General features: G+C 36.0%; 1 protein-coding gene across 2 annotated transcripts in view; it reads right to left on the bottom strand.

Moving 5' to 3' along the window:
- Positions 1 to 442: 442 nt before the first annotated feature.
- RPAP3 (RNA polymerase II associated protein 3) overlaps positions 443 to 20,346 on the bottom strand; it is a 37,322-nt gene continuing 17,418 nt past the window's right edge. Inside the window, exons 9-17 of one of the 2 annotated variants that reach the window (XM_010837517.1) lie at positions 19,642 to 19,769; positions 13,173 to 13,294; positions 11,779 to 11,849; positions 11,561 to 11,662; positions 6,474 to 6,712; positions 5,043 to 5,229; positions 3,850 to 3,947; positions 3,286 to 3,386; positions 443 to 751 (exon numbers count right to left, since the gene is read on the bottom strand). In XM_010837517.1, coding sequence (XP_010835819.1) covers positions 666 to 751; positions 3,286 to 3,386; positions 3,850 to 3,947; positions 5,043 to 5,229; positions 6,474 to 6,712; positions 11,561 to 11,662; positions 11,779 to 11,849; positions 13,173 to 13,294; positions 19,642 to 19,769 — 1,134 coding nt within the window. In that variant the 3' untranslated portion in view covers positions 443 to 665. The remainder of the gene's footprint in view (positions 752 to 3,285; positions 3,387 to 3,849; positions 3,948 to 5,042; positions 5,230 to 6,473; positions 6,713 to 11,560; positions 11,663 to 11,778; positions 11,850 to 13,172; positions 13,295 to 19,641; positions 19,770 to 20,346) is intronic. The other variant, XM_010837518.1, reaches the window with a different exon arrangement.

Genomic DNA, 20,346 nt, shown 5'->3' with positions numbered 1-20,346 from the left:
GGGGAGCCTGGTAAGCTGCCATCTGTGGGGTCGCACAGAGTCGGGCATGACTGAAGCAACTTAGCAGCAGCAGCAGCATGGATATCATATGGAAAAAAAACTGTAGCATTAAAATTTAAGGAAGCTGTGACTCTAACTAATCTTTTAAAAAGTCTAAATAATAAAGTCTTCCTTCAAAATAAAGACTAAAAATACACATCCTGCAACTAAGCAATTTTATGTTAGTGAACTGGCACAATGATATGAAACCATTTTATACTGAAACAACATGATTATCTACCTAATTCTCTATAAATATACTTTTATTATATGCTTATGAAGCAACCTTATCAGGTGGTTACAAAAACTCATAAAAATATAAAAATAATGTAACATGAGGCACTGAAGAATACTCTAAACATTTAAAGTGACTTACAAAATAAAATACTGATCTTTACAAGTGTACCTCATTATTTATATTTTTATTTTCAGAAAAAGCTTATAAATAGTTCACTTAAGTATATTTCTCACTAATCACAATTCACTTTACACTTAATTAGCTTATGTCCAGAAACAGTCCTTTTTCTGTATGATTTAATTTTCTTAAAAAGCAAAACATTTAATTTCAGTAGAAAAAAATTTACATATGAAATTTAAAGAGGCAATAATTTCAGCAAAAATGGAAATCAACCACCGTATCTTTTCTTGAGTTCTTCAACAGAGTTATCATTCAATCCTGATTTGTCTATGTGATTGAATAATACACGTGTAACTGAAAAAGAAAAAAATTTCATTTTAATCTCCATTTTTAAAAAGTAAAGCAAAAATTAAAAGGAATAATCAAGTCTGTTAAATACTTTTTACATTTTAAAGCAATCATTAGGGTTATGTGTAAATTCTAACTCAGATATTTAAAGAACCAACCTGAGAACAGAAAATTATACAGCAACCCAATGATGCTTCTTGCCAGAATATTTTGCTTTAGCAATAAACAATTTTCCCTATATCCTTAATGACATGAACTTTGCAGATTAAACATAATTCATTCTGTACTACCTTAAAGATTTTTGCCCCGTATAAAAAGTATACTTTTATTTACTTAATATTCCAATTAACTGTTTTTCAAACTTTAATCATTTTATTTCAAAATAAAAATTTTTATCACTACTATAAATAGACAATTAGCAGTAATATCCACAAAAATCATGTTTGATGGGTAAGCTATATATTTTTAAAATATATAATAAAATATATAACAATTAAAAGTTAAAAATAAGATTTCCCTATGAGTCATATAAAATCTTTATTTTTCATACAGGTGAACTGTCCACAGTTAACATTTTGGAAAACACTGCTATAGAGTTCATACTATATCCCTCAACATTAAAACTAGCTAACAGTTGTTACTAATAACAATGATAATAAAAGACAACAATAGCTACTATTTATTGAATATTTAGTTACATGCTAGAAACTACTCTAAATGCTTCCATGTGTAACCTAGCAGAGAGTGGTGATCCAACCAAGACAGTACTGTTGGTAGGCCAGTTTGGAAGACCAACTCACATTCTTTGAGTACACTTCAAGTAACCACATCATAGTGACAAGAAATCCATTCAGTCAAGCACTCATGCTAAGGTTTTTATGTACTAAGCACTATTCTAATACCCTGAGACCCAGAGAACAAGGTAGATAAACATTCCTGCTGTCATGGAGCTTTCATTCTATTAGGGATAGAGAAATAATACACACTTAAAATACTGTCCACTATTGTAGTTCTGTCTTATGAAGAAAACAAAGCCAGGCAAGATGACAGACAGTGAGGAGGAAGGGGAGGCGGGCAGTTATTTTGAGCAGGCCTGTGAGGAAAGGTGACTCTGAGGCAGTGCCTATTAGGTGGAACCTGAATGAAATGAAGAAGAGGCAGGGAAGGATAGTCCCGGCTGAGAGAAACAGCAAACACAAAGACCCTGAGGCTACAAGAAGCCTGGCAACTTGGTACATTAAAAAACACAGTCAGTGAGGTAGACAGAATGACTTTAAACAGTGATAGAAAATGAAGTCAGAATAGTAATAACAAACCAATACCTTCAGGGAATTTCAGGGACTGTTTCTGATTAACTAAAGATTAAGCAGAGAATTCTTTTGGTTTAAGTTTATTAAGAATCTCTCTAAACTAGGACCACTTCCTTAAATACAACATAAAGAGTATTTTCTTTAGTGATTCAGACTCAATGTCACTGCTACAAACATAAAGAAGAGACAGAAAAGGAGCTCAAATGTGTTTAGTCCAGGAGGTGCATTCTAATGATTTTTCTCTTTCTAAAACTAGACTATAGCTTAAAACTCTTGAGTACCATTGACCCTTGAACAACATGAGTTTGAACTGCACAGATCCACTTACAGATGGGTATTTTTCAGTAGAAATACTATAGTACTACATGATCCAGAGTTGACTGAATCTGGATGAAGAATCTCAGATGCTGTGGACTGACTGTAAAATTGTATGTAGATTTTCAACTGTGTGGAGGGCTCGTTCCCCTAACTCCCACACTGTTCAAGGGACAACTGTAATTGAAGTATCTCCATAGTTTGATTTTACTTAAATTAGGGTTCCCCAAAACTGACACTTTATGCCAAAGACTGAGATATAGAAATAAATAAGGGATATAATTCTTCAAGTTCATCACCTGCCTCTCTTTACCCTCTAACTCTACAATTCAGCCACACTGCACTCTTTTTAATTTTCTGAGTTCAATTTGCCCTCTCCTGCCTCAAAACCTCTACACATCCTCACTCCCTTCATCTGACTCCAGTAGTTTTTTGAGAATTCAGCTTAAATCAAACAAACTCAAAGATATTAGCCAAAAAAAATGGTTGCGATCACCTATGTACCCACACCCCACTGCATGCTCCTATGGCAGGGACCCTGTACATGTTCCAGCATGCCAGAAGCTCAACCATTACACTGATACTATATTTTCAAGTAGAAGAGTTCAGACCACCTTGGTTTAAATCCTGGGTCTGGCTTCCTAGCTGTGGAACCTCAATCAAGTTCCTTACCTATATTTTCCTCAGTTTCCCCTTTTGTAAGAGCAAAATGATAATCATACCTACACCTCACAATGTTGTTTTCAGACTGAAAAATTTTACCTAATTTAACTGTAACTCAATTTAATTAAACTGCAATTAAATTGCACACACTTTGTACATAACTGACATTCAATAAATATTTTCTATCATTTGTTAAATAAAGGAACACACAAGAATAAAGAGTAAAGGAAAAGCTTTTTCTATAGAACTCACTTTTCTTCTCAGATTCTGACATAAACATCACTGCCATATCAAACCTTCTTAGTTCAGAAAGTCTTTTTAAGATTTCAAAGATGAGTGATGGCTTTTCTTTCCTGAAGTCCAAATAAAAAGCAAATGATCAATTAAAAGCAGCTCATTTAGTTCTGCTTACTAAACTAATATTTCTAATTATATATAAATAAAGTCTTCATTTATCTTTTGTTCCTGCACACTGTCTATATTTTAAGTGCCCAAATAAAGAGCTTATCAAGTCAACTGAAGAAACTAGTATTCTTAAATGTGAGGCATAGAAGAGACATTATTAATCTGCTATAATACTTGTCACTTCTATACTCCACCTTTCTCTAAAAAAATCTGTAAGTCCTTTTTTCTCCTAATCATTTCCCTTTTCATGTTTATACTTGTATTTCTTTACATTACTGCAACAGTAAACTTTACAATATAGCTAATTCTGCAAAATAAAAGGTAGCAGTATGATACCAAAAAGGATGAATTTTCCAAATAACTAAAAGTAGCTGAGCATTACAGTAGGAAAGTATAACTAAATTTACTTACTCAATGTAAAAGTCATGCAGAATTTTAATGATTTGGTTGAATACATCTGGATCTAGATTTTTCTGAAACAACTTGGGATACAAAGATGGTTCAATTTGCTTGGGAAAAATAATAAGGAGTTAGAAAATTATGGCAATATTCCCAATCACAAATTATTTATATAATAATTGCTTAGATCAACATAGTAAAGAATAACTACTATGCATAAGTATTTAATGAATAATAATGGGGAATCACACTGAAATGTAACTATGACAGAAAGTTAGAGGGACTGTAAGATAGTTACTCTGCTCAATTCACAGAAAAATCTCATGGAGAGACGTATATCACCCAAGAGAAATAGGAAACAAGAGAGCTCAAGGAGCAATAAAAAGAGTTTAAAAAATAGATCTACATGAGATAATATATTTTGAAACATTACATACCAATTATAAGAAATTATTACAGTAATTACACTTGAAAAAGTGCTAAAAAATCCATTATTTGGTGAATTTCATATGATTTGACTCTTCCTTGAGCAAATAAAAGTTCATTTTCAGGAGAATGATTACCTAAATATTGTAAGCATAGTTTAGCACACAGAAGGCACTCACTGTATTTTAGCTTCTTTCCTCATCTTAAAGAATGGAGAATTAAGTTTAAGTCCTGATGTATGAAATTAGATTGTTTCTGTTACAAAACAGAATTTAACACAGAACCTATTTCCAAAAGTTCCCTGGTTGCAAATACTTAAAATGGCCTGATCAGGATGATGTATGTGCCTGATCAGGATGATATATTTATTAGGCAAGGGCTAAGAGCATTTTCTACAATCACACTGTGAAAGAGACGTGAAAGTGAAAGTCACTCAGAATGCTGGAGTGGGTAGCCTTTCCCTTCTCCAGGGGATCTTCCCAACCCAGGGATCGAACCAAGGTCTCCCGCATTGCAGGCAGATTCTTTACCAGCTGAGCCACCAGGGAAGCCCAAGAATACTGGAGTGGGTAGCCTATCCCTTCTCCAACGGATCTTCCCGACCCAGGAATCAAACCGGGGTTTCCTGCAATGCAGGCAGATTCTTTACCAACTGAGCTATCAGGGAAGCACAGAATCATACTGTTCACAAAGCAAATACAACCCTATTATTATATGGCGACAAAAGAAGTTCTTTGACCTCTAACTTACAAGAGAACTACTAGCTTCCTACCTCTTACCTTCAAGTACTGATACAACATATCTGGAGAACTTTTCAGTTGTCTGAAATCAGATTCAAGCTGAAATGAGTTTGCAGGAACTGGAGGAAGAACAGTCCTGATAAACTGAGCAGGTGCTTTGTCTACCTCTGTAGGAATCTTCTCACTCAAAGACTGACATACATCCTTTTTCAAATTGACATGAGAGCTGAAATATTTCAGAGGTATCAAATAATCAGAAAAGAAACACAAACAGTCAAAGTTTATATACAGAAACATCAATAGAGATTCTAAAATTTCTGACTTTATTAATAGTGTGTTATCTATTTATATTCTACCAGTAGTAAATTCTTTCAGCTGATAATATATGTATAATTTTGGCAAGACATTATACTTCTACAAACTTTCGTGTGCTGACTATGTACTGCCTATTCTCTTTAGCTGGGCTAACAGCCTTGCCACCTTTTGACAAACTATTTCCATACACTGCATTAGTAGTAACAGTGTTAGTGCTCAGTCGTGTCTGACTCTTTGCAAACCCATGGACTGTATTCCACCAGGCTCCTCTGGCCATGGAATTCTCCAGACAAGAAGACCGGAGTGAGTTGCCATTCCCTTCTCCAGGGGATCTTCCCAACCCAGGGATCGAACCTGGGTCTCCCACATTGCAGGTAGATTCTTTTCCGTCTGAGCCACCAGGGAAACCCATACTGCATTATTATATCACATATACTCACAACTCAACCTTTCACTCTGAACTATCTGAATTATCATAGTTTCAAGAAAGATTTCAAAAAGAAAGAAATGCTTCCTCCTTTAAAAAAAAGTCTGCCTACTTAAAAGTTTTCCTACAATCTATACTATCACTCTAAATAGAACTACTAGAATTCAAAGTTTAAAAACAATGTTTTTAATAGGACTGTTGAGTAGCAAAGCAAGAATATATAATAAAATTTCAATACCCCAAAGTAAACTATTAATCTATGTCTTTTATATTCTCATGATTAAAAAAATACATGACTTTTTAAATAATTCTGAACAAAATTTAAAGAGCCTAAAAATAATCATAAATATCAAAGGCTAGAATAATGACAATGCCTAAATTCTACATTGTTTATGAAGCTTCCCTTCAAAAATTAAAAATTTTTGCTGAATTACCAAGTGAAACATATTTACTTAAGTTTTAGAAAAGAAAATAGATGAAATCAATTTGTTCAAGGTACTGTTATTATTTCTAAATTCCTCACTATGGTAAAGGAATAATGATAATTCGTTCAGCAAAACCTCTCTTACATTTAAGTAAAAAGAATAAAAAAGAACAGAATCTAAAGTTGGATAGTTCAAAAGGTTATGAGGAAGAATACAACCAGAAGTCTTATCAGTACTGTCAATTTTTTGACAGTGGAATTATTGCCATTCAGATGATTATCAAATAAGAGTATTTCTACTCACTGAAGAGCTGAAGTATCGCTGATTTCTTCTATTTTCAATACTTTGGCTTTTGGGACATCACTTGTGGGCAAAAGGTCATCTTGGCTCGAGTTCTTATTTGTCATGCCTGTGGTCGCTGTTACACTTGCCAGGGTAACAGGATTACACTCTGGAGCAGCCACAGTAGCAGTGCTATCCGGCACATCAACAGTCTGTATCAAATTACCAGTTTCTTCAATAATAACCTTCTTGAGTGGCTTCTAAAACAATAAAATCAATTCTTTACATCAATATACAAAGGTTTCTTATTTTAGGGTCACAAATTAAAAGGTTACAATGTTCTTTCAGCCAATATTCCAGCTGTAAGTAAATTCAATCTGGAGTCATACCCTCTGAGAATGCAAAGAACAAAAAGCATCACAGCACCTACCATATACATGTCTAAATGGAGGAAAGACGGTGCATGTAGAAATAATTAGAAGGCACTATAAAAGGTGAAGGTACAGGGTGCCCAAAGAACAGAAGAAGGAAGATAAAAATTGACATCAGGGAGCTTCACAGAAAAATCACACAGGACTGGCAGTGTGATAGGGCACAGCGTGGCCAGTGGAAGGTGAGGCGTCCACCACGGCTGGTGCAAGGGGAGGAGCGGTGAGACAAAGCTGCAAAGGCTGCTTAAAGACAGCTTACAAAGGGATTTGTGTACCATCTCAAGAAGTCTTGAGTTTATCCCAGAGGCAACAAAACCAAGAAAAAATACGGCCAAATGACATCAGTACTGTACGCTAGCTAAGCAGAACAAGGTCAGGCAATAAACAGCATTCTGGATGAAAGAGACCAATATTTAAACCTAACTGCATCTTCTTCATATGTAGCAGCTGGATAAAACCAGCCCAGGATTAAAGATTTGTCAAATAATATTCACAAAGTTGGTAAGTACTTGACCATAATAATGGTTTTTAATTTATTAAAATAAATAGCATTCACTATTTATTTTAATCATAACAGATGTTAAACATTTTCAATTTCTTCCTCAGCTTACACGTAATACTTTAATTTTTAAAAAAAGACTTTCTTCAGTATATTGTTTTCATCCCAACTATACGACTGAATTTTAAATTAAAAAGTTGAAATATAAAAACCTTTTATACTAAACTCAGTGTTAAAACCAGACATTACACTAGCATAACTAAGAAACGACCTAATGGTAACAACTGAGTGTTACTGGATGAATATACATAAATAAAGAAGCTATTATAAATTTGTTAACAGAATCCTGTTAGCAGTTCTAGCAGTTCTAAAGGAGAGTCATGTTAATCTAAGGCCTCTGCTTTGCTGAGAACTATCAAAACCAGTAAGCTTTCTATCAAAATATTGACCAAGAATGGACATGTTAATGTTAAAAAATAGTGTTAAAGACAGACTATAAAAAAAGAGACTACAACTACTGAATTATATTGATGCAGTCCCATTTAAAACCAAACCCTGGGGACTTCCCTGGCAGTCCAGTGGTTAAGACTGTGCACTTCCACTGCAGGGGACACAGGTTCAATCCCTGTTCAGGGAACTAACATCCTGCATGTCACACCATGAGGCAAAAAACAAAACCTAAATCCTGTCAATGACAATGTGTAAATTGACCCAAGTTAATAAATTTCCTAACAGATGATCTGTTTAAGGGTAGACCACTGGCTCCTGAGAGCTGCTCAATGTTACTGATGATGGCTGGGAGGGATGAGGGGATAACAGTATACTGGTAAAAGGAGAAAAACATAAAAGATACCACTATAGCTGAAAGATATAAGAAAACATAAAAGCATAAATTCTTTTTTTCTGGCCACACCTCACAGCCTGTGGGATCTCAGTGCCCCAACCAGGGACTGAGCCCCGGCAGCTGACAATGAAAACAGAGTCCTAACCACTGGACCACCAGGGAATTCCCGAATTCATCTCTTTTTAAATTAAAAGTTAGAAACATAACATTTTCTTTAGCTTATGACCATTCTTTAGCTTTATGACCATTTCAAGAAAAAGAAAACAGAAATGAAAATAAACAGAAAGAGAAGAAAGACCAAGTAGAAAGGTGAAATTTTCATATGGAAAAACAGGAAAATGAAAATAGAATAACAGAAAATAAATTAGTGGAAACTAACTTATTTCCTATCTAGGAACTCCAGGCCCAGCAGGTCTAGATTACTGCTCACCTACAGTCTCTCTAGAGAAGACATGCCAAAAGTAGTCAAACGTGCAGCCCTTAAGCACAGAACTCCGTGGGTGAGCCTCTCGCTTGAATAAAGTAACCCCTTTCCTGACCACTTTCCTCAGTGTTCAGGTGGCCTCACACAAAGGCCACACAAAGGACTGAAAAGGAAATTAACATTTCTTTCACCTGAAACTGCCTTAGCATTCCTGGACATCATTTTCTTTGATATCAACTAACCTATGAGTAATTTTCAGCTTAAGCAGAAAAAGTCACATAGGTATCATACTTGCCTAAGATTTTAAAGCTTATGAAGTGGTCTGCCTGCCTAAGTTGCTTCAGTTGTATCCGACTCTGCAACCCTATGAACTATAGCCTGCCAGGCTCCTCTGTCCATGGGATTCTCCAGGCAAGAATACTGGAGTGGGTTGCATTTCCTTTTCCAAGGGATCTTCCTGATCCAGGAATCGAACCTGTGTCTCCTGAACTGGCAAAAGGGTTTTTTTGTTTTTGTTTTTGTTTTTACCACTAGTGCCACCTAGGAAGCCTTTATCAGGTGGGACTCAAATCAAACCAAAAGCATCATACCAAACTGCCATACTATTTTTAAAATAATCCCCAGATTTTAAAACAGAGACCTACTACAAAAATAAAGAGCAAATTTTCCCATTCCTACTAAGATAATGATTTTGCTTGTGTTGGATCAGTTACAAAATGGTTAACCCCAGATCTCTCAATTCATGGAGGTGTTCTGTTTTGAGATTCAGCCACAAAACATTAAAATTCATGTTGCATTTTCACAATTACTAACATAATTGATTTACAACCTGAGGGAGGACAGAACTCAACAGATTTATAAAAGCTGTTTAGGATACACTGGCCACAGAACATTCTTCCATACAGATATTTGACTTACCACGTGGCAGTGTTTTTATAATTATGGACAAGCAAAGTGTGACAAAGGCTTATTTTTTTAAAAGTTTGGAATTAATTTTTGTGACAAAATTTTACAGAAATGTAAAAGTATAAATCACATTGAACATTTAATCACCTTTACTGTAAAAAATAGAATAATAGGTAATAAATATGATGTGTGACAATGAATGTAATGTATAAAAGCAACTAGATTTATGCCTGGCACATGAAATATTATCTCAGAAAATTCAGGAATGAAGTCAAAATAAGAACCCAGAAAATGTATTAAAGAATTCCTCTGTTCGTTACTTGAAATAAGAACTTGGCAAAACACTTTCTTTGCCTCGCCTTCTTCCTTAGTAAAAGGAGGATAAAAATATCTGCCCTGACTTCATTGTAAAATCAGCATTTCTTTCAAAGCATCATCCATGCATTAACAGTTACTTCCAAGGGGCAGGGAGGGAATCATGATCAGTGAAGAGCACACAGGGAAGTTTCTGGAGGCTGACACGTTTCAATTTTTTGACCCAGTTGGTGGTTTCATAGATGTTCACTTTATCCTTTAAATTTTAATTTGTCCTGGGTACTTTTTTATATGTATTTTATCTTTCCATATATGATACTAAGAAAACATCAGAAATTACCAGGCAAATTTATATGTATATATATAAATTCATATACACATATACATGAATTCCCAGGTGGCGCTAGTGGCAAAGAACCCGCCTGCCAATGCGGGAGACATAAGAGATGCATGTTCAATCCCTGAGTCAGGAAGATCCCCTGGAGAAGGAAATGGCAACCCACTCCAGTATTCTTGCCTGGAAAATCCCATGGACAGAGGAGCCTGGCATGCTACAGTCCATAGGGTCACAAAGAGTCAGACACGACTGAGAGACTAACACGTGTATATATCTATAATAATACATGCCTTAAATGATTCAATTTTAAAAGTCCAACACAAGACAAATCACTGAATTTTACCATCTACTCTTTCCGTTCCAGTACTGCAGGAAAAGCTGGTTTTGTTAGACTTAATAAAAAACAGTATGGTATACTAAAAACAACATGCAGCACATATTCTTAAGAATAATTCTGCCTATACAGGTATACCTTAGAGATACTGCAGGTTCAGTTACAAACTATCACATAAAGTGAATATTGCAATAAAGCAAGTCACCTAAAGCTTTTGGTTTCTTAATGCATAATACAAGTTATGTTTACACTATACCATACTCTTTTAAGTGTGAAATAGCAGCATGTCTTTAAAAAAACAATGTATATAACTTAAAATTTTTTTATTGCAAAACAATGCTAACCATCATCTGAGCCTTCATCCTTATAATCTTTTTGTAATAGTAACAAAGATCACTGATCACAGAGCACCATAACAAATATAATATTAACAAAAAAGTTTGAGATATTGAGAGAATTACCAAAATGTGACACAAAGACAGAAAGTAAAGAAAATACTATTGGGAAAATGGTGCCAACAGACTTGCACAGCAGAGGGTTGCCACAAATCTTCAATCTGTAAAAAGTGCAGTATCTGCAAAGTGCAATAAAATGAGGGATGCCTGTACTAGATTTTTGCCAAAGTGTTCATTTTAGGTCTAACCCCACAGAAGTTGCAAGACTATACTGTAATAAAATCCCAATCTCAAATAAGAACAGTAAAAGAAATAAAAGCCATTTAATTACAAAACGCACAACTGCTTCAAATTTCTTTTTAATCAGAAAATATGAAGAAATATTTAGTGTTAAATTAAAGGACACTTTAAAAAGTTATGACAGAACTTAAAACAGTTCTATTTCCTCCAATTTTCTTATGCCAATATTCCTAAGAAGTATTTTTTTAAGATTCTAAAACTGGTTCTAGGAAGAGATCTCAACATATCTTTTAAGAGACCTACTAATTCAACAGCTTGTTTCAACTCAGTTTATTATACCAGTGATATTTAAATAGCAAGGAGAAAAATTCAGGTTTACTTACAGTTGATCCAAGATGAGGCAGATTATCAATGGGTTTTATCACATTTTGCCTTTGAGTAGAATCAAGAAAGACATCATCCCAGTGTCCTTTCTCAATTAATTCCTTGAAAATAAATTTGTAATTATGACTATCAAAATATTCTCAAGTTAATCACACAACAAATAAAAGCATTTATGCTTCAGAAGATAGGACCATATTTTGGTGGAAAGAACGCTTACCTTTTTAATTTTGGAAAGTTCAGTTACTGCCTGTTTATTTCCAGGCTCCAAAAGTAAAACAGTTTCAAAATCTAAAACAAATTTTTAAGAAACATAATAAATTAGTGCAAACACCTTACGGAGTTCAAGAAATCATATATTTAGTTAATAACCACATACCTACATCTCAAGAAGCTTTACTCGGGATGCTAGGAAACTGGTGAGCAATAATAAGAACTAACGCTTATTGAGTGCTTTTCTCTTTGCTTTATATCAATTCTCAGGTAAGCTTCACTACAATTTCACTTCATAATGACACAACTGAGGCCTCAGGGCTGGAGGTCATCTGCTTATCAAAGCTCACACTGATAACAAATGATGGGGTAACTCACCAAATGTAAGAGAGAATCTAAGAGAATTCCAGATCATGGAATATTATTCAGACTTAAAAAGGAATCCAATTCTGATATATGCTACAATATGGATGAGTCTTGGAGACACACTAAGTGAAGTAAGCCAGATATAAAAGGATAACTATTTTATGATTCTTTACTCATATGAGGTACCTGGAACAGTCAAATTCAGAGACAGAAAATAGAATGCTGGTGAAGGGGCAACAGAGAATTACTGTCAAATGACAAAGTATTCAAAATGGAATGATGAAAACGTTCTGGAGATGTACAATGGTGATGGTTGCACAAAAGGTGAATGTACTCAATGCATTGAATTGTACACTTAAAAATGGCTTAAACACTAAATTCTATGTTATGTATATTTTACCATAATAAAAAAAAATGCATGGGCTACAGTTGAAGCCAGACTTTAAAGGGCCAGATTTAAATGAACATGTCACAAAACAAAGGCTGAAAATCAACTATGTAACTACTGATGCATCAGTAAGTTAGAAAACTGGCAAATTAAGCCAAAAGACCGCTGAAGGAAGGAAATAAAGAGCAGAAATAAATAAAACAGAAAATATACACAAGAGAAATAAGCTGGTTCTTCAAAATGACTAAGAATAAATACTAAAAAGACAGATTGTGAAAAAAAATAATCAGCAGCAAGCAAGGAAAAAAGGTATCATTACAGATCTCAAATTATCCTCTATCTCCTGATTGTTGATTCCTTTTCTTTTCATTCTTGCCTTTTTCCTGCTTTTTTCCTTCTCACCTATAATTCAAATTTTTCATTAATTTTGATTGACAATTGGCCAGACTGTACTGCTATTAGAAGATAACCAGGCCCACTATAGAAGCTCAATTTCTCCAAACTTGCAAACCTAAACTGTGAAAGAAAATGTACTTCTCCAAGTTCTGTATCCTCAAACTGTGGAAAGGCTACAAAAATGTCTGCTACTATAACTTGAGAGTGTCAACAGGGAGAGAGAGAGCCAGTTGTTATAAAAATAGTCTTACCTTGTTTGGCCTCACTTAGCTTTCCCAAAAATGTTCTTGCAGTTCCTCTTCTGGCAAAAGCTTTAGAATATGAGCCATCTAACAAGACAGCTTGTGTGCAGTCTTTTTCAGCCTCTTCATACCTATTAAACATGATACAAATACTAAGGAGAAAATGTAGCTTATAAAAAACTTAATGTAACCTGAGTTTCTAATATAAAAAATATACATATAGTTTCAATTACCAATTCCCAAATCTCTGTTTAAGGCAGAAGACTAATTTCTAAATTTTTTATTCTCACCAAATTTTGGAATCCTCTGGTTGAGGAGGGAGAAGGTAACAGATTAAGTGAAGTCAGAAATTAGTCTGGTGGAAGGATGGAATTAATGATGGTAAAATATGAATAAAGCAGACAAAACACCACAGCAAACCTCCCCTCCAACTCTCAACATGTACAGTTACTACATTAGCAGTAACTGGCATCAATTCTCCAAACTTCATTAAGATTTACCCATACTACACATCACCTAAGGAAAACAACACACACTTCGAATTGTGTATGTGAAAGAATATCATCTAATACTTTTCATAAATTCTACTCAGCCATGCAATCAGCAATCAATTCAGTCTGACTAGGTACTGCTTCATAACAAAAAAGAAAAGCTAAAAAAAATAAAATAAAAATCTTGATATCCTCATATATTAAAATGACATTAATGAATTGTTATGAATTTACTTAGCAAAATAATAGTATTGTGATTATGTATGAAGCATCCTTAAAGGATGAAATATCATGTCAAGGATTTACTTTATAATAACTCAGGTGGGAAAAAAGTGGAACTAAATATGACAAAAAAGGTATGGCCTGTGAAAACTAGATGATTTGGTACAGAGTTTACTATGAAAAGTTTCATAAGAATTTTTTTAAAAAAAAAAAAAAATCTTCTGTGATCACATTCTTCCCAAGACCTAAATGAATGCCATCCTACCTTCAAAATAAGACCTAATATGAACAAGATTAAACACCCCTGAATTCTTTAATTCACTTCTGAGCAAAAGATTATGTTTGTGTGTGTTCATGTCCATGCCCCAACCAGTTTATTCTCTACATGACTGATTACATCATTTTCCCATTCAAGATACTGCATGGTCTCCACACTTTTTAGGATGAAGTCGAGCTCCTCTGCAGAGCACAAAGCTGGGGGCTTGCTTGGCTCTCCAGCCTTATCTCTGCCAGTGCCCCTGCGTATCAGTCATCATATGAACCTCCTGCCCTTTCCAGAAGGTACCATGGCATTTTTGCTTCCTGTGTCTTTGAACCTGCACTGGGACACTAGACCTGTTTCTTCACCTCACTAATCATACCATCCCTTTACATCTTGGTTCCGTTCAAACTCCTGTTTGAAAAGTTGCTCTTTTCCCTGTTCCTCATCTAGTCTACGACAGATAGTACCTGACAGCACTCACTATTTAGTAGAGAAAACTTCAGACATTAACTGTAAATCTAGAAGACACACTAAAGGGAATTTCCTGGTGGTCCAATGGCTAGGACTCAGCATTTTCATTGCTGAGGGTACAGGTGTGAACCCTGGTCAGGGAACTAAGACTGCAAGCTGGGCAGTGTGGCCAAAAAAAATAAAGACATACTAGAAATATATGCAAGTAAGACTCACATAGGTCTTCTAAATTAAAAAAAATTGCTATGATATACTTATGTGGTTATCAACCAAAGCAACAAAACACAATAAATTAGAGTCCTCATAAATGTAGATATAATCTCTAATCTATTACAAGGTATTATTCTTGGCATTAATCAAACCTAAAAATGTAGGCCTTATAATTTTTTAATCATGTGCAATTCCTGAATAGCAAAATTCAAAGTTTCCCTAAGTTAGTAAGAAATGCAATGACTTTTACTCAGTCTAATCAAAACAATACATCTCTAGTGAGTCTGTTAGTTTCAATGAAATTAAATACAAATTAAAATTTTCTTCTATGATAGCCTGTGATCCTTTAAGAGATCTGAAAATCTGGATGGGAAAAATACCTCATCCTTACTACCATTAACTTTTAAATGACATGTAGCTTTCCTTTCAATCACAACTGCAGATAATAAACCACATTAGTAAAAACAGTACCTATGACTTTGTCACCAATAAAAATCAGATATTTTCATATCACACCACATTTGTCACAGATTTTGAGGTAGCACAACTATTTCGGAAATAACGGGGTAATTTAACCTGATGTTTGTTTGCACGTGATCACAGTACCTGTTTGTAAATGCTCCTATGACACAGCTGGCCAACCAGCAGGCAACTCTGTCCCTACCAGTCACTTAGACACCAAAGAGTGAAGCCGTATGTATGGAGTATGTTGCCATTTCTTCCTCCAGGAGATCTTCCTGACCCAGGGATCAAAGCCACGTCTCCTTTGTCTCCTCGCATTGGCAAATTCTTTACCATGAGCCACCATTATCACACTGGTAATGTAATCATCTGTGCTGCTTTCTGGGCATTCCCAGAAAGTAAGACACATTTACTGGTTGATCAATATGTAGAAGACGTGTCAATGAACATCCCCAAATTCTAGCGGCTTTATTCAAACTTTCACAATAACATGTCTTTAAAAATTTTTTAACTTTAACTTGTCTATATTTATTTTAGGTTTGGAAACTTTTGTTAAGTTTTTATTTTGTACTGGGGTACAGCCAATTAACAATGCTACAGTAGTTTCAGGCGAACAGTAACGGGACTCAGTCATACATACACATGTATCCCTTCTCCCCCAAACCCCGCTCCCATCCAGGCTGGCACCAACACTGAGGAGAGTTCCATGTGCTGTACAGTAGGTCTTTGTTGGTTATCCATTTTAAATATGGTAGTGTGTACATGACCTTCCCAAACTCCCTAACTACTGAGAGGGTAACAGGCAGGAAGGCCAGGGGTCTCCAAACCGAGGAAATAGCCTGCAAGTGTCAGACATTTTTCTCTCTCTTAAGTGGCAGGAGGAAACAAACTAGCAATATTTTTTCCTTCTGTATACAAATTTAAAAGGAGGTTTCTCTTAAAATACTGCGCTGCCATAATGACACCTGGTTTTACCTGAAGTTAACTATTCTCAAACCTACAGATAACCAATGCATTTTTCTTATGGAAATGTTTATCTTAAGCTATGCTAATATACTATGCATTTACCCCAAACTATCTTCAAGTCGGTTCTGCCTCATGGCTCAGAACCTACTTGACAAACCAGTATGTTTTACTCAGATATTGTTCCCCTAATCTATGTAAATGAAACTATTTGTATGGTGATCTGCCCTTCTTCAAGATTCAAGTTAATCATTTTATGGCCCAGGATGAACCATTTGGTGCCAAGATTATCCCAAAATACATCTTACGGGTGAGGGGCCTGGTGCCATTCTGAGTTTTAAAACATTCCTTTCTTTCATTAACAGACTGCTAGTGACTATATAACATCCAGCTGAAGACTAGCAGAGGGGTACTCTTTCTGCCCCCTTCTGATCCCTATGTCAGAAGCTTTCTCTATCTCCTTTATACTTTAATAAAACTTTATTACACAAAAGCTCTGAGCGATCAAGCCTCATCTCTGGCCCCAGATTGAATTCTTCTCCTCTGGGGGCCGGGGCCAAGAATCTCGGTGTCTTTGCGTGATTCAACAACAACCTTTCACTATCCCCTCCCCCTGGCAACAACAGATTCATTTTCTAAATCTGTAAGTCTCTCTCTGTTTTGTAAATAAGTTCATTTGTATCATTTCTTTTTAGATTCCACATATAAGGGATGTTATTATTATATTTCTCCTTCTCTGTCTGACTTACTTCACTCAGTATGACCCTCTCTATAACTTGCCTGTATTTTAAATGCAGTTTCTCATTTTGTATTGTGTTTAATTTCTTTTTAATAATTTTATTTATTTATTTATGTCTGTGCTGAGTCTCCATTGCTGTGAGGCTTTTCTCTAGTTGCGGTGAACGGGGGTTACTCTTTAGTTGCAGTGAGCTGGCTTCTCATTGCGGTGGCTTCTCTTGTTGCTGAGCACAGGTTCTAGGGAGCAAATGGGCTTCAGTAGTTGCGGCTCCCAGGCTCGAGAGCACAGGCTCAACAGCTGTGGCAACGGGCTTAGTTGCTCTGCAGCATGTGGCATCTTTTCGGATCAAGGAGTGAACCTGTGTCTCCTGCATTGGCAGGCGGATTCTTTACTACTGAGCCACCAGGGAAGCCTCTGTAGCGTGTTAATCTTTAAAAGTATACATACCATTATATCACAAATTTTGATGAAGCACAAGCTGGAATCAAGATTGCAGGGAAAAGTATCAATAACCTCAGATATGCAGATGACACTACTCTTATGGCAGAAAGCGATGAGGAACTAAAGAGCCCCTTGATGAAGGTGAAATAGGAGAGTGAAAAGGCTGGCTTAAAGCTCAACATTCAAAAAACAAAGATCATGGCATCCGGTCCCATCATGTCATGGCAAATAGATGGGGAAACAATGGAAACAGTGACAGACTTATTTTCTTGGGCTCCAAAATCACTGCAGATGGTGACTGCAGCCATGAAATTAAAAGACACTTGCTCCTTGGAAGAATAGCTATGACCAACCTAGACAGCATAATAAAAAGCTGAGACATTACTTTGCCAACAAAGGTCCGTCTAGTCAAAGCTATCTTTTTTCCGGTAGTCATGTATGGATGTAAGAGTTGGGTCCAACTCTCACATAAACAGGGCTGAACCCTGAAGAATTGATGCTTCTGAACTGTGATATTGGAGAAGACTCTTGAGAGTCCCTTGGACTGCAAGGAGATCAAACCAGTCAATCTTAAAGGAAATTGGTGGTGGTTTAGTCGCTAAGTTGTGTCCGACTCTTGTGACCCCATGGACTGTAGCCTGTCAGGCTCCTCTATCCATGGGATTCTCCAGGCAAGAATTCTGGAGTGGTTGCCATTTCCTTTTCCAGGGAATCTTCTCGACCCAGGAATCAAACCCTGCTCTCCTGCATTGCAGGTAGATTCTTTACTGACTGAGCTATGAGGGAAGCTCTTAAAGGAAATTAGTCCTGAATATTCATTGAAAGGACTGATGCTGAAGCTGAAGCTCTAATACTCTGGCCACCTCATGCAAAGAACTGACTCAGTGGAAAAGACCCGATGCTAGGAAAGACTGAAGGCAGGAGAAGGGGACGACAGAGCATACGATGGTTGAATGGCATCACCAACTCAATGGAAATGAGTCTGAGCAAGCTCCATGAGTTGGTGAAGCCTGGCGTGCTACAGTCCATGGGGTGACAAAGAGTCGGACACGACTGAGTGACTGAACTAACGTCACAAATCTTAATATTTTTAAAACTCTATTTCAATATAGTCGGTTTCCTTTGTAATCCTAAATGTATAACTACACACTTAAATATTATCTTGAGAAAAGTGCACCATGCAGCCAAAGTGGTCTGTGGCACCATTAAGTTTAGAATCTCTACTTATAGTATTTACAGGAATTTTTAATTCTATAACTAGTGTGTAGTATTGGAGAAGGCAATGGCACCCCACTCCAGTACTCTTCTTGCCTGGAAAATCCCATGGGTGGAGGAGCCTGGTAGGCTGCAGTCCATGGGGTCGCGAAAAGTTGGACACGACTGAGCGACTTCCCTTTCACTTTTCACTTTCATGTATTGGAGAAGGAAATGGCAACCCACTCTGGTGTTCTTGCCTGGAGAATCCTAGGGACGGGGGAGCCTGGTGGGCTGCCGTCTATGGGGTCGCACAGAATCGGACATGACTGAGGTGACTTAGCAGCAGCAGCAGTGTGTAGTATTACAACAAAGACATAGTTTCTATCATCAGATATAGTATTCTGCTGATTGTCCAACATGGAGCCCTTGAGTGCATCCAGAAATACGTGGTTAGTATCACAGGACTAAGTTTTAGTTCTGTATGTAATCAATCAGCAGTTTCAACGACAGCAATTCTCTTTTGTTATATATGCATATGCTTCCAGATAAGATTCTGCCCAAAGGGTTCTGAGATTAAAAATAATTTTTAAATCACTAATTCAGAATAGCATAAAGCAATTAAAGAAGTGTTAAACTGTGTAATGCCAGACCAAAACTGAGTAAGTACTTTAGAGCTAGTGGCAGGGTGGTAAAGAATCCGTCTGCTAAATACAAGAAATGCAGGTTTGATCCCTGGGTCAGAAAGTTCCCTGGAGAAGAAATGGCAACCCACTCTAGGATTCTTGCCTGGAAAATCCTGTGGACAGAGGAGCCTGGCGAGCTACAGTCCATGGGGTCACAAAGAGTCAGACATGACTAAGCAACTAAACAACAACATTTACTAAATATGTACTATGACACACACACCCTCTCTCACTTAATGCTTAAGAGTGAGTTTTAATTTAATTATGTAGATAATATACCATTTTACAGTAAATTTCATTTTCATCCTGCAAAGAATTAAAGGTAATCAATACTTACTTCTGAATCTTCAGATAGGCCATTGCTCTGTTAGCTGGAAGAAGGGCATTAGCGCCATCTGCTGCTATCCCTCGAGTATAGCATTCGATTGCTCTTTCATATTTCCCCTCTTTGAAAAATGCATTTCCCTATCATTTCAGAAAGAAGTATTGAGAAGAATTAAAAAAAAAAAATTAGTTGAATTCAAATTTTTAGCAACACGACTAGTATACCAATCATTATTATATCAGTAATTAAACCTTTTTAATTGCTAAAAACCCATGAGATGTTTTAGAATCTGTTAGTTTGGGTTGTTTTTTTTAATGGTGTTCTTCTCATTTCAGTACCAAAAAAAAAAGTATGCTACTATATTATCTTGCAGCACTAACCATTATTTTACCAATTAAAGATTAGATGAAGTTTAAATGAAAAACACATTTTAATAAATACAGGACCAAATACTGTACTCTTTAATTATATCAGAATCTGTGCAGGGAATTCCCTGTGGTCCAGTTGTTAGGACTCCACACTCTCACTGCTGAGGGCACTGGTTTGATCCCTGGTTGGGGAATTAAGATCTCCCAAGCTGCGAGGCACAATCAAAAAAAAATAGAATCTGTACAAAAGAACTTCATAATCCAAATAATTTGTGTGAAAGAACAGAGTACCAGATTGTACAGCTCACTATTCAGTAACATTAATATGCCTAAACAGAGAATAAATCGA

This window comes from Bison bison, unplaced genomic scaffold (assembly GCF_000754665.1).
Source record: "Bison bison bison isolate TAMUID 2011002044 unplaced genomic scaffold, Bison_UMD1.0 scf7180017864077, whole genome shotgun sequence".
In the NCBI taxonomy this organism is placed as follows: Eukaryota; Metazoa; Chordata; class Mammalia; order Artiodactyla; family Bovidae; genus Bison; species Bison bison.
This window is presented reverse-complemented; position numbering and strand designations above follow the sequence as displayed.